The 15,007-nt window shown below is 57.8% G+C and overlaps 6 protein-coding genes across 6 annotated transcripts; 3 read left to right on the top strand and 3 right to left on the bottom strand.

Moving 5' to 3' along the window:
* Positions 1–475: 475 nt before the first annotated feature.
* On the top strand, positions 476–3,097 carry B0H64DRAFT_209501 (Six-hairpin glycosidase-like protein). The gene is made up of 2 exons (XM_062799396.1): positions 476–996; positions 1,054–3,097. The coding sequence occupies exons 1-2, from the start codon at positions 735–737 to the stop codon at positions 2,940–2,942; spliced, it is 2,151 nt and encodes a 716-aa protein (XP_062656778.1). The 5' UTR covers positions 476–734; the 3' UTR covers positions 2,943–3,097.
* On the bottom strand, positions 3,098–4,176 carry B0H64DRAFT_209472 (uncharacterized protein). The gene is made up of 3 exons (XM_062799394.1): positions 3,771–4,176; positions 3,641–3,709; positions 3,098–3,569 (listed from the first exon to the last, which is right to left on the bottom strand). The coding sequence occupies exons 1-3, from the start codon at positions 3,925–3,927 to the stop codon at positions 3,253–3,255; spliced, it is 543 nt and encodes a 180-aa protein (XP_062656777.1). The 5' UTR covers positions 3,928–4,176; the 3' UTR covers positions 3,098–3,252.
* Positions 4,177–4,538: 362 nt separating this feature from the next.
* On the top strand, positions 4,539–6,669 carry B0H64DRAFT_209454 (Sds3-like-domain-containing protein). Its single transcript, XM_062799393.1, has 2 exons — positions 4,539–5,113; positions 5,176–6,669. The coding sequence occupies exons 1-2, from the start codon at positions 4,700–4,702 to the stop codon at positions 6,439–6,441; spliced, it is 1,680 nt and encodes a 559-aa protein (XP_062656776.1). The 5' UTR covers positions 4,539–4,699; the 3' UTR covers positions 6,442–6,669.
* B0H64DRAFT_209447 (uncharacterized protein) lies at positions 6,601–7,802 on the bottom strand. Its single transcript, XM_062799392.1, has 2 exons — positions 7,344–7,802; positions 6,601–7,272 (listed from the first exon to the last, which is right to left on the bottom strand). Exons 1-2 carry the CDS (start codon positions 7,690–7,692, stop codon positions 6,761–6,763), a joined length of 861 nt encoding a protein of 286 aa, XP_062656775.1. The 5' UTR covers positions 7,693–7,802; the 3' UTR covers positions 6,601–6,760.
* Positions 7,803–8,356: 554 nt separating this feature from the next.
* On the top strand, positions 8,357–13,228 carry B0H64DRAFT_403874 (uncharacterized protein). Its single transcript, XM_062804349.1, has one exon. It carries the CDS (start codon positions 8,479–8,481, stop codon positions 12,994–12,996), a length of 4,518 nt encoding a protein of 1,505 aa, XP_062656774.1. The 5' UTR covers positions 8,357–8,478; the 3' UTR covers positions 12,997–13,228.
* B0H64DRAFT_403872 (uncharacterized protein) lies at positions 13,229–14,887 on the bottom strand. The gene is made up of 3 exons (XM_062804348.1): positions 14,539–14,887; positions 14,400–14,482; positions 13,229–14,333 (listed from the first exon to the last, which is right to left on the bottom strand). The coding sequence occupies exons 1-3, from the start codon at positions 14,718–14,720 to the stop codon at positions 13,327–13,329; spliced, it is 1,272 nt and encodes a 423-aa protein (XP_062656773.1). The 5' UTR covers positions 14,721–14,887; the 3' UTR covers positions 13,229–13,326.
* Positions 14,888–15,007: the final 120 nt, after the last annotated feature.

The raw sequence follows: 15,007 nt of genomic DNA, 5'->3' as shown, positions 1-15,007 counted from the left end.
GCCTAGGTCGCTCGCTGTTCGAGACGGGACCGGGCATTCCATGTCTGCACCTTCGGGTTGTTTCCACTTCAAAGCCCAAGTTCCATCTTAAAGTTGGCCGGATAATATGGAGCCAACCTCACCATTTATTGACCCTCTGACAACAGTTACAAGGGCCGAAATACTCCATGTTAGTCAGTGGGTAAAGTACATACAAGATGTTAGCCTTGGTAGAGTCAGTGAAGCTCGAATAACCTTCTCTCAATGGCTAATTTTCTCTGCTTTCCCTCTCTAAAACTGGGTCCCGATAGATCCAGAACCGGTTGCCCTTGCATTTATAAACCCTTGCGTATCGACATCACAATCCATATGACCCCGGAGCTCAGAACACTGCCGGCTTGATGTTCATCGCTCTCGGGTCATCGCCACCCGAATGTTCACTCGATCTATCCTAGCAAACCCCGCAGGCACGGCATCGGAGGTAGAAGATCCTACCCTGCAACGGCTAATCACCATCCTTGGCCTTGGTCGGGACGTCAACAGCCCCTCCCTCCCAGACCAACGGGTCACCGGAATACGCCATGGATGCATGTCTGGGTCCTCTGGGGAATACGGTACCCGGCCGGAGGGGCAGGGGCATGGGCATGGAGATAGTCGAGTGTGAACAGTCACTATATCTATCGTCCGTTCCTAGACGCAGCCCGCCCCGGTAAGAGTTGTTGAATAGAAGAATTAGACGAGTACATCGAATAGCAATGCGTGCTCTGTCTCTTTTTCTCGTGCTGTCCTCCGTTGCGGAGGCGGTGTCTATTGGCCAACGTCGAAAGATTGTCCAGTCGTTCAACGTACGCCGAACCAAGAGCTCTGATTCCACCCCCTTGCAGGTTGGAAATGGCAACTTTGCCTTCGGTGCGGACGTTACGGGGCTTCAGACCTTCAAGCCATATGCCATCATGTCAACGTGGGGCTGGCACAACTTCAGTCTCCCTACGACGCCTGGCCAAACTTCTGTCGATGGTGAGCGATTCCTACAATCCACTTACATATACCGGCCAACTTACTAACAACCTCAAGACTACACCGGCCTACAAATGTGGACGCATGGTAGACTTGTCCCCTATGAAGTGCCGAACCCGGCCCAGAATGACATCTCAAACTGGCTCAGGGAGAACCCCCATCGCCTTAATCTAGCCAGGGTTGGGTTTGACTTTGGCAGAAAGGATGTCACAGAGGACGACCTACGACATAAATCCCAGGAACTCGATATGTGGACGGGGAGGTTATCATCATCCTTCGTCTATGATGGATCTCCTGTGAGAGTCGAGACGTGGGCCGACCCAAACTCAGATACCGTCGCAGTCAATGTAAACTCGAAGCTGTTGAGACGGAGTCTGGGTCTCTTTTTCGACTTCCCGTACCCCGACAAAGAGAAGTTCAACGCCCCTTTCGTCGGCCACTTCAACCTCACTTCGAAACACTCAACTGCCCTAGATCAACAGTCTCCCAACACAGCCACAATAAAGCACACGCTGGATGACACAACTTACTACACCCACATATCATGGAGCGGCCACGGAAATATCAATGGCCCTACCAACGGAACCCACCGCTACACCTTCACCTCAGCCCAGACCAACAACGTCCGACTAACCATCACCTTCTCCTCCGCCCCCAACCCAGAACCAACCCCCTACCCCCGCGTCACCGCCGCCTCCCGCGCCTGGTGGAACTCCTTCTGGGCCCGCGGCGCCTTCATCGACCTAACCTCAGTCCACGACCCGCGCGCGCACGACCTCCAAAAACGCATCATCCTCTCCCAGTACCTCACCACCATCAACTCAGCCTCGTCCTACCCGCCCCAGGAATCCGGCCTCGTCAACAACGGCTGGCACGGCAAGTTCCACCTCGAGATGACCCTCTGGCACACCCTGCCCTTCGCCCGCTGGAACCACGCCGACCTCGTCCGGCGCAGCCAGCCGGCCACTTACGAACAAATCCTCCCCGCGGCTCTCTCGCGCGCGCAGGCCCAGGGGTATGCCAAGGGCGCGCGCTGGGGCAAAATGACGGATCCGCAGACGGGCCGCAGCGCGCCGGGGGATATTAATGCGTTGCTGATCTGGCAGCAGCCGCACCCGCTGTACTTTGCTGAGGTTGAGTGGCGGGCGGCGACGGCGAAGAGGGGGAGGAGGGGCAGCTCGGGCAGCGCAGCGGAAGAGACGCTGGCGCGCTGGGACGCCGTCGTCACCGCCACGGCCGACTTCATGGCCTCGTATGCCTGGTGGAATGCCTCGACGGGCGTGTTCGACCTCGGCCCGCCCATGTACCCAGTCTCGGAGAACACGGATCCGAATGCCACGCGCAACGCGGCGTTTGAGCTGGCGTATTGGCGGTTTGGGCTGGATGTGGCGGTGCGGTGGAAGGAGAGAATGGGCCGGCCCGTGCCGGGGGAGTGGGTGACGGTGAGGGATGGGCTGGCGCCGCTGCCGATGGCGGATGGCACGTACGCGGTCTATGAGGGGATCGAGGGGATGTGGACGTCGAATGAGACGACGAATGATCACCCGGCCATGGCGGGGATTTATGGGCTGCTGCCGCCGCCGGCGAGTGGACCGCCCCTGGACATGGACGCCTTAAAGAAGACAGCGCGGAAGATCAAGGAGTTGTGGGCGCTGGACTTTTCGTATGGGTGGGACTTTGCCATGTTGGCCATGAACTCGCTGCGGCTGGGAGATCCAGAGCAAGCGGTTGAGTACTTGCTCCATCCCATTTTTCAGTTTGATGATGCTGGGTATCCGGTAGGCGGGTCGAGGGTACCGACACCCTATTTTCCGAATTCAGCCTCGCTGCTAGTCGCGACGGCTATGATGGCTGGGGGGTGGGATGGGGACGAGGGTAAGACGGGACACTGGCCCAAGTCATGGGAGAAACATGTGCGTGTGGAAGGGTTTCTGCCGGCACTGTGAGTGACCAGGCACGCTAGTTATCAAACTGATGACTCGAGGACCAAATCCATACCTCTCTGTCTGCCCCGTTGGTGGCTCAAATATTCCCATCAACCGTCTAGTAATCTGCCATTGCGAAACCGCGATTCGTCAAACCCTGGCCCAGAAACTCAAGAGTCGTAATTTCCATCCTGGCTCGTCACTATCATAGGCTTTCGGCGCTCGTTTCTATGAGGCCTTGTGGCTCTTGGCCATGGAGTGGATGGAAAGCATTTCACAATATTCTGCCTCCAAACCACTGTTCTCCCTGTCGAGTCGACGTCTCCCACCGTTAGAGCAGGATCTCGCCCAGATTTTCCCCTTCAAACCCCTCCTTAGCGAGCATTTTCACCTTCGTCTTCTCCTTGACCTTGTCCTGCTGCTTCCGCTGCTTCGCAAGATTCTGGACAAGTTCAATATCGGCCAGGTCGTACCCCGGGGGAGCGTCGTCCTCTTTGTCGAGGTCGATCTCGCCCAGTAGCAACACGTTCTCTCCACGCACGAGAAACAGGCCCCGGTCGATGTCTGCGTAGAGACCCCGGGGCTGGTCTGGCGCCGTTTCGGGTGCGACAAAAATCCTCTCCTTGGTGGACTGCAACACCAAGTTTGCTGGGCCAAGTGTGTTAACTCGGACTCTCTGGCAAGATTTCATTCACCCTCCATGGCGTGGCGGTTCATACCAAACTGATCCCAGCTGCGCAGGATTCCCACAAGCTTCCGTCCGTCACGCAGTGCTACCATCAGCTTTTCTACTCAGCGTTAGTTTGCGTAGCCCAAGCTGAGTTAGTTGCGCTGGGCTGAATTACTTACTGTCGGTAAGGTCTAAGAGTTGGGCGGCAGTCGTAAACATCTGCGCGGGGAGTTGCTGAGGTGGCGGCGGGGGACGACCGAGAGCAGGCGGCATCCCCCCGGGGCCACCATGTTGCATGGCAGGAGGGGGAGGGTCGGAAATGGTGAGGTTCTCCATTATGCTACCGCGTCATGAGTTGAGTTTATTTATCAGTGCGGTCTTGCCTAGTCCATCGGCGTTCGATAAAGTCCAGTAAGCTGCTCCAAAACCCGTGTTGTTTATGCGATGGCTTTCTAGACCTGCATTTCTTTGTTGAAGTGCTAAAATATGGAGCTCCTTCCGTGATAGTTGTGAGTCTGGATCCCAACAGCAACATTCAGCGGCAGCCCACCTGAAAGTTTGACCCCACTGTGGGACGGAAGTTCTCAGGTTGGGTGTGGCAGAGCCCCGGGCCCTGGCAGCCAGAGGGCCTCCCTGCATTTACCGGATTAACCACAGCCCGCCGTGCCCGCCTGATCGGCTCTAATTGGCCGCTAGGTGGTTCTCAGCCACATCAGAGCGGCATGATCTTGACCGAACCAGAAAAGCAGCCACAGCACACTGTCTTCGGCGATGGCACTGGCTAGAGCCGGTTGTCGGCAGCTGCTCAATCGCATGGTACCCGCCATTTCACGGATGGTCTGCGTTTATTGTTCCAAGTAGCCTTCCTACCTCCCTGGCGCCTTCACACGCACAATCCCTCCTCCCTTACTTACAGCACCTCACGGCAGAAGATGTTCGGATCTCTTCTTCACATCGCGAGGTCCCTTTATTATTTTTGATCTTACCATAAACCAGCTACTACTTCTCCAACAGTTGCCCGCCGCATCAATCGTTACCTCACTTTTACGATTGACCCTCGTGCCCCAGGCACTCGACAAGAATTCCTCTACACGAAGTTGAACACACAATGGCAACGACAGAAGCCACTATGGCTGATGCTCCCGCCCACCGTCCCGACCGCCGCGTCAACGGCTCACCTCCACCCGCACAGTCAAAGCGAGACAAGCGCCGCCAAATGCTTGCCGACCGTCTCGCCTCGCTCTCCGACAAGTTCAGCAAGGACAAGGACCAGGCATTCCGCGAACAGCTGCATAAGATACAAATCGACACCACATTAGTTATGAGAGTCGACCCTTATGTCGACCGACCCCTCGATAACTTCGAGCAAGACCAGCAAAGGCTGCAGCAGCTCAATGGAGACGGCGACGGCCAGTCTGGGTCCCAGACGCTGCTCGATAGAGCCGGGCCGAGGTTCGCCCAGTGGATGGAAAAGGTTCAAGACTTGGTCGAACAACGAGACTACGCTCTCACCAAATACAAGGTACGTACACCGTTAGGTTTTCTCACTCCCTCCTTGCAAACGACTAACCGGCTTGTCCACAGTTTGACTACGAGAAGAAAACTTCGGAATTCCTCACAACGCACGCTTTCAAAACAGAAACAGCCAACCGGGAATTCAAAGCTCTTTCACAGACGCTTCGCGACCGTTTAATCAACGTTATTATGAGCAAAAAATCCCGTCTGAACCGGGAAAAGGAGGCTTTGGAGATCTCGGACGCCTCGGCGCTTCTTCTCCACCCTAACCAGTTCAGCATCACCAACCCGGCGAGCCCAGGAGGTGTACATGGCAAGCGAACGACACGGCAGCGCCGGGAGATGGAAGACATGACCTTTGAGAACAAGAAGAGGAAGCGGCTGAATAACAACGACGACGATGGCTCGCCGGTCCCACAGCGTCGGGTGCTGGATGCTTCGGGCACCACGCCGCTCTGGCAAACAGATCGGTTAGCCTCGCGGAAGCCCACGGGGACAGTATACAGCATTGATAAGCTCTTTACGGACAAAGAACTCGGCATGACCTCTAGCGCGGCGACCCTGGCGGCCCGGAAATACATCCTCACACACAAGCCCAAGCTCGACGAGCATGGCCGTCCAATCAAGTCGCCCGATAGTAGCGATTCCGGGGCCGGCGACAACGACGAGGACGGGTCGGACTCAGTCCCCTCTGCGCCCATGATGGAGCGGAATGTGTCGCATGCTACGCGCAGCGGCCGGGGAGGGGCCAACAACCCCAACTTCACAGACGATAAGCTCATGGGCATGGAGATGCTCGCCAACTTTGACTTCCAGGGCAACTTCGATCGCATGCTCGCAGCAGACCCGAAGCTGCCGCCAACGTTTCCGTCGACATACATCAAGGGCAACAAGATGGAGTACAATGTGCCCACGGTCCTCAATGCCGAGGATGTGCACGGCGACATGGTGGTCATGCAAGCCTTAAAACAGTATGACGAGACACACGGTGTTGGCTCTAACTTTTCGGTGGAGAACGGTAGCCGCAAACTGCTGGAGGCCGCGTCGATGTCGGCACAGGATGCACGATACGTAGCATATCTGCAAGGGGAACGGCCGTCAGAAAACCAGGTCAGGAAACAGCTGGGGCTTCCCATTTTGTCGGATGTCGTCGAGCCGGTCATGTCGGAAAGAGCCGGAACTCCTAAGCTAGGCCATGGGAGCACTCCGGGGCCATCACCGGCGAAGGGGTCAGCGCTTGGGGGCGTTTCGATGAGCAGGCAGTCGAGCGCTAATGGCGTGCCGATGAGCCGGAGCAGCAGTCGAAAGGGCGGCCGAGGTGGGCGGGGTGGGTGAGGATGCAATACACAAAAACAGGGAGGCGGTAGCTGGACCACCACGGATAACGCTATGCATGTTTTCTTTTGTTCTCGGGCGTTTTGGGAAGCACGGCTTACTAGCTCGCGGTTTGGTATTTGCTTTCGGTTGGCATAACCACGGACACAGGGATTAACGGTGTTGGGCCGGATCTTGCACACGAAGGAAGGGTACTTGGTACTTTGCTATCATAGCTCTGCGTTTATACCCGACTTCTCCAAGTCTCAATTAATTCTCCTTTCTTCGCATCCCCAAAGCCTCATCAATAACATGACATGTACACACCCCCAACAACGATCTACGGCCCAAACACCAACGCCCGCACCTCGATACTCTCCCTCCCCTCCGCCCCGGCCCTCGTCCGCGGATCCTCAAACGCCGTATGCGGCACCCGCCCCCCCTTCACCACACTCCCCTCCTTCAGCGCCTCACTATCAAAACACTCCAGCAGAATCCGCTCCGCCCCGGTCATCCCACTCAGATAATACCACTCCTGGCCCGCGTCGTACCGGATCGCCGCCGTCTGGCCCACGTACCCGCCCGCGCTCGCCGGGTACCGGTGCTCCACGGGCACCACGTCGCTGTCGCGCAGCGTCGAGGAGCGCGCGAAGGCGAGCGGCGAGGCCTCGACCGGCTTGGTGTTGAGCGGCCGCCACACGTTGATGATGCGGTACCGCCCCGCGAGCAGGGCTTCCGCGGCCGCCGGGGAGGGCGCGTGCCGCCGGATGCGTTGTGAGGTGGAGGTGGCGGTTTGGTCGATGTGCACGCGCCCGACGGGCTGGCGGGCGCTGTTGGGGCGGCGGATTGTGTCTGTGGGGGGGTGTTAGGGTGGGTTTGTTTTGGGGGGGGTGAAGGGGGGGTGGATGGGTTGCGTTACGTACGGTCAAAGATGATCACTTTGTTCGCGCCGGGGACGGTGTCGAGGAGGAGGCGCTCGACTTCGGGGTAGTAGTTCTTTTTGATGGAGGCGTCATCTGTGAAGGCGGTTTCGGCGGAAGGGGGCTGGTTTTGGAGGATTTGAAAGGCGTCTTCGTCTAGGGTGAAGGAGGATTCCTTGCCTCGGGCGTCTTGGATGAGGACGTCGTGGGAGACAGAGCCGAAGTTACGCGGGGGAAGATCAGGCGGAGCGTCACCGGCGAGGTTGTACGGGATTGAACCGTCTTCGGGAGGTGAGTAAAAGTTGAGGGTGGCAACGACGTCGCCACGAGGTGGTTCGTGTACGGTAGTCATGATGGCGTTGAATAGGGGCAGCTAGCTGAGTGTTCGAGGCTAATGATGGCGGGGTATCAGGGAGTACAGCTGGGCTATGGCGGAGACGGAGAAAATGATGATATTGCAGAAGATGTTCAATTATGTTTGAAGATATAGTATATATATATGTGTATCTTTTTATTTTGGCTTCACGTTAGTTAAGCCGAGTCTTGTTTTCTAAGCCTCCATTTCAAAGCAGGATGAGTGATCGAGATGTACATCGACAAGGGACGACGTTCGCGTCCCGAAGCCGCGGCTTGCCGGTTGCGCAATTCGGGTCGGACATGTCATGCTCGATGCGAAGGGCGTCTGTCTTGCGTAAGGCGTCGAGGTTACGTAAAAACAGGTGCGATTCCTCGCATTCGATATTAGTAATTATGGTGGGGTGGACAGGTTCCTCGATCTTCAACTCTGGGCGAAGTTAATTTGCAAGCCAACTCGTCGATGATGTCGAGAGCATGGATATGTCAGTCCCAAGGTTTGGTGGGGCTGTTGCTCACTTTCGAGGGAAAAGGTTGTCCCGCCCTCGAGCAAAATGCGACAGGGTGTGATTGGCAGAGCGTCGAAAGCGACCTAACCCAAAGGGGCATCATGTAAACAATGTTGTGTGGATTTCCTGCGTCGCACAGAGACTTCGCATTGGCCATCATCACGCACCGACGCCACCGTTATCGATACCGACACGCGACCACGAGGGTTTGGGTTGTGACTGTGTCTTGGATCGTCGCCTGCGACAACTATTTTGGCGACAGCGGGACTGCAGCGATGGAGGAGGAGCGCACCATCACGCTGGACCTTGGGTCATCTCCCGACCCATTGATCGACCCCATCCTCAGCCCACCCATGATGCCCCCATCTGCCGTCAAGAAGAAGAGCCAGGCTGCCGAGCACCTGTTTACCGCCCTCGCTCCGTCGCCAAGGAAGCAGACCTTCGAGCTAGATGTCGGAAACGAACGCACACCACAACGACTGCGCGTCACGGTCGAGGCCGAGGATGAGGGGACGCGCAGTACTAGCCGTCGCCTCTTCCAATCACCCACCCCGAAACAACGACGCCTCACACCGCGGAGGGAAACGATTGTCACCACAACAGTACCCCTACGCGGTTTGAGCGACGACGAGGGCGGCGCCTTGAGCAACGCGACACCGAAGCGGAGGGGTCGACCACGCAAGTCGGGGACACCCGCAACAACGCGGCGCAAAAGGCCTGGAACACCGGCCAAGGGGCGGAAAAGCGTGGGGCGTGCCTCTGCATCTCCTCAGAAGGATACACTCGCGTCAGACATCGGGAGCGAAACGACACCGCGACCCACGAAACGCAAGGCCACATCTCCAGCAAAGGACGGCGCGCCGGCTAGCCAACCGCGCAAGCGAGGGAGACCAAGGAAGCAAACAATCACGGAGGATGAGGTAGCGCGTCTGGGGCAGGATATTCCGTCAAAACGTGAGGATCACGACAATGCCTCGATTGCCCCTACTCCGAACCAACCAAGCGGTGGTATGGAGGAGGATATCTGGCTTTCGACCCTGTCCGGACAACCCACACCAGCGCCCCAAAGACAAGAGCAAAGTCACGATCCCGAGTTGCCCACCAGCGACCATCATGTCGATCTAGAGCCTCAACTACCCCGACAGGAAGCAGACTACCAACAGTACGATTGGCCAGATATGAACGGGGGGGCCGATTCGTACAGCGAGGCTGGGTCACTAGCAAGTGACCAAGGCGATGACCATGATTTCGAGGACACCGTCATGGCGGAGGAGTTCACCATGATTTCCATCGGTTCCTTGCCATCTATGCAGCCAAACTCAAGTGTAATGGCCCCGGCGCATGAGGAGCTTGGTGAGGCTACGAGCCTGATCATCAACGGCGCGCTGGAGTCCCTGAGGCAAAGTCAAAACAGGCCGGTAGAAGAGATTCCTAGTCCCGAGCCGAGCGCTCCCCTTACCGAGTCACAGCCAAGTGCCGTCAAAACCACGTCAGAAAGCCGTGTGCAACACCAAGAACTGCCGCTCCCGCCACCTCCCAGTTCACCGCAGATTTTGAGGCGAAGTCCACGTAGGGCAACGGCCCAACCACTTGCCAAACAACTTGCCCATAAGAGTCTTCAACGAGGAGACCGTCAGTCGCCAGCACCCCGCCAGCCATCGTTGCCCCGCCATTCACCAGAGCCCCGGCAGCCTCCGGTTAGTTTTGAACCACAGAATACGAGCGCCCACGACGATCCCTTCACCGAAATCCCCGAAGCGACGCCCGGGCGACATCACCAGCCACAACACCAGAGCAAAGAGGCAGCTGAGGACATCCAGCCGTCCATAGAGCGGCCCTCAAGAGTGAACTACTCCAACCCCCAATCTGAGACGAATAGGCTGTTGACTCCTGATGAGACACCATCCCCGGTCCCTTCCGATACCGAAGATCATAATCCCACAACCAAGCCTCCGAGGCCCACACTGGATATTGACCTCCCCTCCTCTCCCCCGATCGAAAGCCCCGGGCTTCTCAGCAACGCCGTCGCCCGCCATATCAGAAGCAACTCAAACGAGACACCCGCCGATCAACTATCGTCCTTTACGTCGTCGAATTTGGGAGCTCGAGACCCCAACCCCGTACATCTACCCCTCCCCGAACCTCATCGCCGACCGACTCTCTCCCCCATCGTCCGCGCCGGACGTGCCCTACAACTCATCACATCGGATCCACCATCACCCCCAGAGAGAGGCAGCGTGCTCGGGAGCCCGTTCCGGAGTTCCGTGCCCAAGTCGAGCCAGTCGCCCGTCCAGGTTCTCCCCCCTGCCGCACCGGCCGCCGGAACGACACAATCTCCATCACAACCCCGAATCGATCCTTTAGCCCAATCCCCATCAAGGTCCTGGCTTGCACCCTTGAGTCAAATGAAAGAATTCATTGTCCGCCGCGCTCAGTCACTCTCTCCGGCACGCGTCTCAGTTTCTGGTACAGATAACATGGACGACCCATTCGGGCCGGATCCCGCCGAGTCGACCGCATCCGGTTCCGTACGTAATACCTTGTTTAGCGGCCCTGGTCGGCAGGAAAATGACCGAGATGCTACCGTCAGTATTGCCAGTTCGCCAGGCGCAAACCCTGTGCATGATGACGACGAGATGAGCTGGCAGGGCGAAGGCAGCCCCGGGGGACACTCGCAGAGATCTGCTTCTCCCGTTCTCGGCAACATTGAAAGTCGTGAGATTCTGAACGCAGACGGGAGCCAACTGAGACCTCAAGAAGAGCGAGCGAGCCGACTAGATTTTGCAATGTCGGTCACGGCTCCAGATACCAGACCGCAGGCGGTTTTGGATCAGCAAGAACAAACGTACGAGGAGGAGCAGGAGGAGGAAGATGATGATGACGATGACATTTGGGCCATTGAAGCCCAGCGCCCCGCCCCTTTTGCACCGAGAAATGTGCTGGCTAGGCGTGAGCCACCCCCCGAACCACCTCGAAGGAACAAAATCCCGAGTCCTTGGGAGCAAAATATTCGGCATCTGGTCTCCAGCGATGAGGGAGACCAGTACTCCGACAACAATGCTCTTGAAAGGGGCGCTCCTATCAACAGGAACAGAGAGTCTAATAAACCTGCTCAGACCCGGACGGAACAAGTTCCAGTTCGCTTCGAGAGAAATTCCCCCATGGAGGACGAAGAATTCAGCATGCTATCTCAAACTCGTCCAAGGCAAACAGCAGCACCTGCCAAGCAGCCAGCAAAGAAACCAGACCTTTCCGCCTTCTTCTCATCGCCTGCCATACTCCCCGACATGGACCAGACACCCGGCGCTGGATTGTCCAAAGCGCCGGACTCACAAGAAACAGAGCAGATAGACTCGGCCTTGCCGAAATCACGAAGCATGCGTGTTCAAAGGCCGCAGTCGTCTGGAAACAGTTTGTTTGCTCAGTATCTTCGGCCACAGACCGACGCCCGATTGGCCTCGGTTTCAGAGAAGCAGCTTGGAGTTGGGACCCGCCAACAGAGTGTTGACCTATTCTCTCCTGTACGGAATAACGTCGAGCGAAGGAGTCCGGAGGAAGCAGCCGCGCCTATCCCGCAATCCAGCTCCCCACAAAGTGTGGAGGAGGTCGTCCCAGCAGATATTCCCCAGCGGGCAAACTTCGCGCCGCAGCAGCGTCTCTCTACGAACGGTACAAGAGCGGCCGCTCCTATTCCACGAGCTATCTCCCCAGAAAGCCAAGAGGACGCCCCCCTGGAGCATATTCCCCAAAAGCAGAACTTCACCCCTCGCCGGCGGCAAGCCAACAGCACGCTCTTCCAACCCAAGCCCGTGGCGCCGGCGAACTCGCTCTTCGGCGACAACCAGATTTCATCTTTCTTCTCTCGATCCCGCCCACAGTCCCAGGGACCGCAGACCCAGTCACGAGCAGACGAAAACGAGGAAGAAGAATCAAGCTTCGTGTCGCCTCCGCCCAAGACGCTACCAAACCGAGCAGTTTCCCCAACAAAATCATGCATCCGCTCGCCCCTCAAGCCCAAGACGCCCGGGCGGGTGGTGGAGTTCACCAGCAGCACGCTCTCCCCGCTGGCGCAGGCGCAAGCCCGAGCCGAGCGACGCGCGAGCATGTCGCCCGAAAAGAACGACCGCACACGGAGCAACCGCGGAAACGCCGTCGCCTTCAACAACACCGAAGCAGACAAAGAAAACCGCTCCTCCTCGCCATCCCTATCCCTCTCCCCATCCCTATCCCCCTCCCTATCCCCCTCCCTATCCCCCTCCCTATCCCCCTCCCCACAACGAACCCAACAACACCGCCAACCCCTCACCAGCACCACCAGCGCCACAACCCAACAACAACAACAACAACCACAACCACTCTCCCCCACAAAATGGACCCGCGCCCACTGGCTGCGCCTCGACGAGCTATTACAAGCGCGCAAGCGCGGCCCCCGCCCGCTGCAGCTCGCGCTCGCCCGCTCCTCCCATACCGGCGCCGCCTCATCACCCAGCGGGAACGGCAGCTTGCGACTGCTGCTCGGGAAACAGGTCGCGGCGCAGGGCGAGCGGATGGAGATCCAGGGGTGGCATTTGGATGTGGTGGAGGGGTTTCTGGGGGAGCTTGGTGGGTCTGATGATGTTGGTGCTGGTGTTGTTGGGTGGGGTGGTACGCAGGTTGCGAAGAGGGTGTTTGCGTTGTTGGTGGGTGAGGAGAGGAGGCGGTTGGGGCTGGTGCCTTCCTCTAGAGGGGGGAGGCACGGGTCGATTGGGGGTTGGGATCGCGAGCGGGAGTGGGTGGGGGAGGAGGATGTTTGAGTGAAGAGGACTTTCGAGTGAAGGGGACGGGAGAGGGGATGGGAGAGGGTTTCGCGGGTTAGGAGTGTGGTGGATTACTTGTGGTAAGAAGGGTTGAGCTTTGGAAAGGTGTTTGTGGGGTTTACAGTGCTGTGTGGGATGATGTGATGAAGTGATTACGAGTTTGATATAGTATATATGGCGTTGGAGGTTCTGGTTGGGTTTGGACATCGGGATATCGATAGGGTTGATACCAGCGGAGTGTTGTACGGTTTCATTCACGTTAGCTATTCTAAGCCCCCGTGCAAGTGTGTCTCTAGTGTTACAGACCCAGTCATCACTCGCGTACGCTCACTCCAACATGGACGCCTGATTCGTGTAGAGCACGTCCACCACGTTGCTCAACTTCTCGATGGTCGACAACGCCGCGTCGTATGACTCGTCCCGATGGGTCTCGTCGAAGATGATGAGACAGCCGGCGCCCTGGTCGAGCACACCGATGATGACCTTGTCCAAGATCATCTGCGACAGCTTGCGCTCGACCTGCTGAGTATCCAACCCGACCATCTTGGCGATATGGTTGATCTCGACGCGGCTAAAGGGCTCGATCACCTTGATCAAGTTCTGCTCCAACATGGCGTCGTACAACCGTCGCAGGTGGTTGCGGATGAAAGCGTCGCTGCCCAGCTCGTACTTGTAGGCTGCCAGCGCACGCTCGTACTCCTCAAGCGAACGGTTCGAGTGCGCCCGCGCGATTGCCTTCATGGCCTCAAGCGACTGGCCCGCGTACTTAAGCGCTTGCTTGGACGTCATTAGCTGGTTGACGTCGTCGGCCAGGTTGAGCATGATCTTGCACAGCAACATGTACTGCAGCGCCGCTTGCGCGCGCGCCGGTTCGTCCTGTGAGTGGTACCCGTCGAGCGCCTCGATGAAGTAACTGTACGCCGTCTGGAAGTCCTTGTCCTCGGCGTGTAGCATCCCGGACTGCATGTCGAGGTTTGCTTGCAGGAGCGGCGGGGTGTAGACCGAGGCGGCCGAGGTGCGGGCGCTAGTGAGGGCGGCGCGACCCTTGGAGATGTTGCCGAGGGCATGGTACACTCGGGACTCGAGGAGCTGCACTTCCACCAGCACCAGTTTGTCGTCCATACGCTTAAGCTCCCGCAGCAGGCCGTTAATCAGGGTGAGGGCATCGTAGTAGGATTGTTTGGCCATGTAGAGGGCCACGAGGCGGGTCTCGAGGTTCTGGCGGAGGAAACTCCGGCGCTCTGAGGTAGCCCATTCTATGCATGATTTTGTGACTGAGATCTGAATGTCGAGGGAGTTGGGGATGGCTTCGAAAAGGTCGAGCAGCTGGCGGACTGGCGGGGTAATGTAATGTTAGTAGAGCCGGGTGGGTTGGAGGGGTGCACGAAGAAGCGGCGTACTCAGCTTGGCTGTTTTTGCCTTTGCAAACGAGGACAACACTGTCCTGCTCTTAGTTACCAAGCCCGCGAGCTCATCTGTGTCCCTGCGCCGTGTTAGAGCCGATCCCCTCTCCTGACTGCCCACGAGCCCACCACCTACTTCTGGTCGCGGTAAAGCTCCCCCAAGCTGATAAGAGCAGCCTCATATTCCTTGACGGCAGCATCAGATGTAACCGATGGCGGCTTCGAGATGATTTCCTTGTAGATGCCCTCTGCCTTGCGCGGGTCCGACTTGGCCAACTTCTGCGCCTCGCGCACCCTCTCCGAGTCGCCCTGCGCCATCGTGAAGAGTAAGGTCGAGGGATGTGTGGTATTCGGGGTATTGGTTTATCTGGAGTACGGTAATCCGGGGACTGGAGGGGTCGTCGCGGGCAACGTCGGGAATGGTTGGTCGTGATGCTGTGTTGGTGTTGGGTGCGTGTGCAGTTGCAGTTGCTGCTCCAAATCCAACGCCCGCCAATGCCCTGCAGCCCGGCGTCCAGCTCAGGTCCAGGTTGCCGCAATCCGACGTAATGGGATCGGGCGGCAGCTGGTCTTGGCATTTCCCGCCTCCTGTGGCTTCTGTGGCT

This window comes from Chaetomium fimeti (genome assembly GCF_033439085.1).
Source record: "Chaetomium fimeti strain CBS 168.71 chromosome Unknown B0H64scaffold_6, whole genome shotgun sequence".
NCBI classification, from domain to species: domain Eukaryota; kingdom Fungi; phylum Ascomycota; class Sordariomycetes; order Sordariales; family Chaetomiaceae; genus Chaetomium; species Chaetomium fimeti.
The sequence above is the reverse complement of the archived record's forward strand: the minus strand, read 5'-3'. Positions and strand labels throughout refer to the sequence as shown.

Excerpts from the sequence above, each read along its gene's own strand:
- B0H64DRAFT_209501 (XM_062799396.1), top strand. The coding sequence starts at position 735 with ATGCGTGCTCTGTCTCTTTTTCTCGTGCTGTCCTCCGTTGCGGAGGCG. Across the intron at positions 997-1,053 it reads TGGCCAAACTTCTGTCGATG|ACTACACCGGCCTACAAATG; the intron begins GTGAGCGATTCC and ends AACAACCTCAAG.
- B0H64DRAFT_403874 (XM_062804349.1), top strand. The coding sequence starts at position 8,479 with ATGGAGGAGGAGCGCACCATCACGCTGGACCTTGGGTCATCTCCCGAC.
- B0H64DRAFT_209472 (XM_062799394.1), bottom strand. The coding sequence starts at position 3,927 with ATGGAGAACCTCACCATTTCCGACCCTCCCCCTCCTGCCATGCAACAT. Across the intron at positions 3,710-3,770 it reads ACTCTTAGACCTTACCGACA|AAAAGCTGATGGTAGCACTG; the intron begins GTAAGTAATTCA and ends AACGCTGAGTAG. Across the intron at positions 3,570-3,640 it reads GCGCAGCTGGGATCAGTTTG|CAAACTTGGTGTTGCAGTCC; the intron begins GTATGAACCGCC and ends CACTTGGCCCAG.
- B0H64DRAFT_209447 (XM_062799392.1), bottom strand. The coding sequence starts at position 7,692 with ATGACTACCGTACACGAACCACCTCGTGGCGACGTCGTTGCCACCCTC. Across the intron at positions 7,273-7,343 it reads CAAAGTGATCATCTTTGACC|ACACAATCCGCCGCCCCAAC; the intron begins GTACGTAACGCA and ends ACCCCCCCACAG.
- B0H64DRAFT_403872 (XM_062804348.1), bottom strand. The coding sequence starts at position 14,720 with ATGGCGCAGGGCGACTCGGAGAGGGTGCGCGAGGCGCAGAAGTTGGCC. Across the intron at positions 14,483-14,538 it reads GAGCTTTACCGCGACCAGAA|GGACACAGATGAGCTCGCGG; the intron begins GTAGGTGGTGGG and ends AACACGGCGCAG. Across the intron at positions 14,334-14,399 it reads GGCAAAAACAGCCAAGCTGA|TCCGCCAGCTGCTCGACCTT; the intron begins GTACGCCGCTTC and ends TTACCCCGCCAG.
- B0H64DRAFT_209454 (XM_062799393.1), top strand. The coding sequence starts at position 4,700 with ATGGCAACGACAGAAGCCACTATGGCTGATGCTCCCGCCCACCGTCCC. Across the intron at positions 5,114-5,175 it reads ACGCTCTCACCAAATACAAG|TTTGACTACGAGAAGAAAAC; the intron begins GTACGTACACCG and ends GCTTGTCCACAG.